Below are 3,234 nucleotides of genomic sequence, written 5' to 3' on the forward strand. Positions count from 1 at the left end.
GACTCGCTACCGGGTTTTCGATATTTATAGAATATTTTCCACGTGGCGATCATTAATTAGTCTCGCCACGTTTAAGTTGGTTCTAAATGGCAACGGTAATAAAACTTACCATCTCGTATCACGTCGCTTCCCAACTGCCTCCATCTGCTGAAGGCGGTGCCGCCTTCGTCCGATGCGGTTGCCGAACTGAACTACGGCAGAAAATAATTGCTGTTGAGTTATGGTTTATAATAAACGGATGCGCGGTGCGAGAGTCGCAACCGACGTTTTCAACAGTATCTATAGGTTCTATACGTGCAACCTAATTCTCAACCTGATGACCGTCGCGCTGCGTCTATGCGAACTTTAGTATCCATGAAATTTTGCTTGTTATTATACTCCTACAATTATTATAATTATCAAGTACACAAAATTGTTTGAACTTCGAACTACTATTTGAACTATCGAACTTCGAACATATAGATAATATTCTAATCTTCGTCAGGTTGAACCTTAGGTTATCTACCCATAAAAATTCACATTAGAGATGGATTTCTGGCAAGTAAGTATTTCTACCTTATCTATAGTCATTGAACATAAAGTGCAGGCACGGAATTAATTTTTACACGTAATATATATAACAGATAAATAGATGTTTTAACAGTCTTCGAGATACGTATTGATATTCTGTAAAAGTAAAAAGTCAGGACTCGCATTAATTTCCGCAGAATTAATTCCCAAAGGGGATCTTACGCTGGGTGCGATTTCATTGTCTACTCCTCCTAAAGGGGAGCGGTCGTCATAATTGAAGTTGTATCTCACGATAGATAGCCGTAGAGTAGAGAATCGCTGACTTCGGAAACTCGGCGCAGCTTCTCCCGCGTAATCTCCATCAGAGGCGTGTTTTGTCCCATAAAGTGGGCGAAACAACTGTAGTTCGTGAGTGGTTTGAAATGTCTAGTTATAAAACTATCAAGTTTATACCGTCACTCCGAAGTGACTTTGATAATTCTGTCGACTTATTGAGCAATATTTCGGAAACCTAGCTATGGAAGTAGCTATAGAAGTAGATTAAAAAGTTCTCTTCAAGTACTCGCTACATTGAGAAAACTTGTTATGGTGACATAAAAATTGTTGACCTCTTGAGCGACGAATATTAAATGGATTCTTCTTTTTTTTTACTCTAATCGAATACGCGCAAACCAAAGCAACTTTTATCGGAAAATTGATTTTAATGTACAAATATACTGTCTCGCTTTAACGCGATGTACTTTTTAATTTTAAAAGGTATTCTGATCGCAAGTAATAGAATATTTTTAATTATAAAATTTTTTTTTCCAAGTTCCACAATCTTCTTAATTTGTTGAGATACCAAATAAGATCCTACTTCAAGCCACAGTCATGGTCATTTAGTTTAACCCTTAAATGGACAACGTTGTTATAAACAACATACTAAACATCACAGATAAAATTGACCTTCTTTTATTTTTTTGTAATTTTGACAACTAGTTCTTATTTCTGAACGAATTTTGTACTTTTTTTTAATGTTGGCACTATCCAATATTTTTATGCATTGAAAATAAGTTAATGTGAAATGTCACTTCGAAGAAAACTTTTCGGCAAACGTGAAACAAAAATCGTCCATTTAAGGGTTAAGACAATTATTGAATTTTTGAACTCAGATACGCCAAGTGGTCACAAACCTGTCAACCGATCATCTATGTTTCTTTTTTTACAACGTTTCTTTTTATATCAATTTCCGAGGAACGTATCTACCGTCTAAAAAACGACGTGAATGTATTAAAAATTTTTCGCGACACTTGCACGATTTCGTTGCGACACACCTGCTGAGAAGCACTGTCCCAGCTGATGGAGAGGTCGAATCAAATGTCTTCGTAAATCAATTAACGTTTTGTCTTGCTACTATTTATAATCCACTCGTCTCATTATTGTTATTAATTGACAAAGAGCAAAAGGAAAGACACGAACGATCTTACAATTTCTTATTAAAGGAACCGAATGATCTCATTCTCTCCGGGATACTTTCTTGCTCCGAAGCGTCCCGCAAAAGCGCAAATAAACCAGTAAGAAGCTATTAGACGTCGTGTATTCCACATAATGCTGTATAGTAACGAGGGGGATAGTTCAAAAGTCAAACACACGCTGACCTATATTTACAACTCTCTTCCTCCAGCTACTACGGCTGATAGAACCGGCTTACGAAATACATCGAGACTTTCAGAAGTGACTAGTAGTAAGGATCGATATTTTGACCGACCTGATAATTATCTCGTGCTCGTATCCGTTCCTTCCGTTTTTAACGCCGGATACTCTGAGAATAGTTCACTTGACCTTCGTCGCAACATTGCGAGTAAATAACTTCAGACGATAGGCAGGTCAAGAGCCAATCTTGTAACCGGTATGCAAATCGAAGCTCGTCTGGCACGCTGCTGGCCATTCTATCCATCTGTCTCTGTCACTCCGCGCCTATCTGCCTTCCTATCCGTTTCCCCGAGTATCTCTGTCTTGCTTTGTCTTATTCTCAAAGACTTCACCAACGCGGAGGTTCTCAACTGGTCACCCTCGTATCTCTTCCACATCGAGGGTGAATAATTTAGTTTTCACGTGAGTAATTTTCATGCGAGTGGTTTTCCCCTAAGATGGGAGATTATAATGACCTCATACAGGTACCAAAGACTTCTTAACATAGTGTTCCGGATAGAACTCGAGTGTCGGCAGAATTTAGGCTCCTTTGTAAAAGTTCTCTTTAAGTACTCGCTACATCGAGAAACTTATTATGGTGACATAAAAATTGTTGACCTCTTGAGCGACGAATATTAAATGGATTCTTTTTTTTTTACTCTAATCGAATACGCGCATACCAAAGCAATTTTTACCGATAGGTCGTCGATATTCTTCCTCGAGCGACGCGGAGAACTGAACAGAGGGCCAACAATAGTTTATGACATGCTCGCGAAATATGTAGCTTTCGGTTTGTACCTGATTGCCGTCAATATCAAGCCAGATGTGACCGTTTCGAGGTCTTTAGAATTCCGCATGGTTCCGAGGCTCGGTGGCCGGCCATGCCATAAATTCGAAAAAACCTACGAGCGCGTTGGGCCTTCCGTGAGTCACCTGGCGACCAACTACCCCTAGTTTCGAGGCTGTGGGGGAAGACACCGCGACGGGGGTGAGCGTGGGACGAAAGGCGCCCTGATTACGTCTTGTTCCCAAGATCGGGGCCCAGTCGGTGCG

General features: G+C 40.0%; 1 protein-coding gene across 1 annotated transcript in view; it reads right to left on the reverse strand.

Moving 5' to 3' along the window:
• LOC128876611 (uncharacterized) overlaps positions 1-3,234 on the reverse strand; it is an 86,723-nt gene that overhangs the window by 31,330 nt on the left and 52,159 nt on the right. Inside the window, exon 3 of the mRNA XM_054123108.1 lies at positions 110-191. Coding sequence (XP_053979083.1) covers positions 110-191 — 82 coding nt within the window. The remainder of the gene's footprint in view (positions 1-109; positions 192-3,234) is intronic.

The sequence above is a fragment of the Hylaeus volcanicus genome, chromosome 1 (genome assembly GCF_026283585.1).
Source record: "Hylaeus volcanicus isolate JK05 chromosome 1, UHH_iyHylVolc1.0_haploid, whole genome shotgun sequence".
In the NCBI taxonomy this organism is placed as follows: domain Eukaryota; kingdom Metazoa; phylum Arthropoda; class Insecta; order Hymenoptera; family Colletidae; genus Hylaeus; species Hylaeus volcanicus.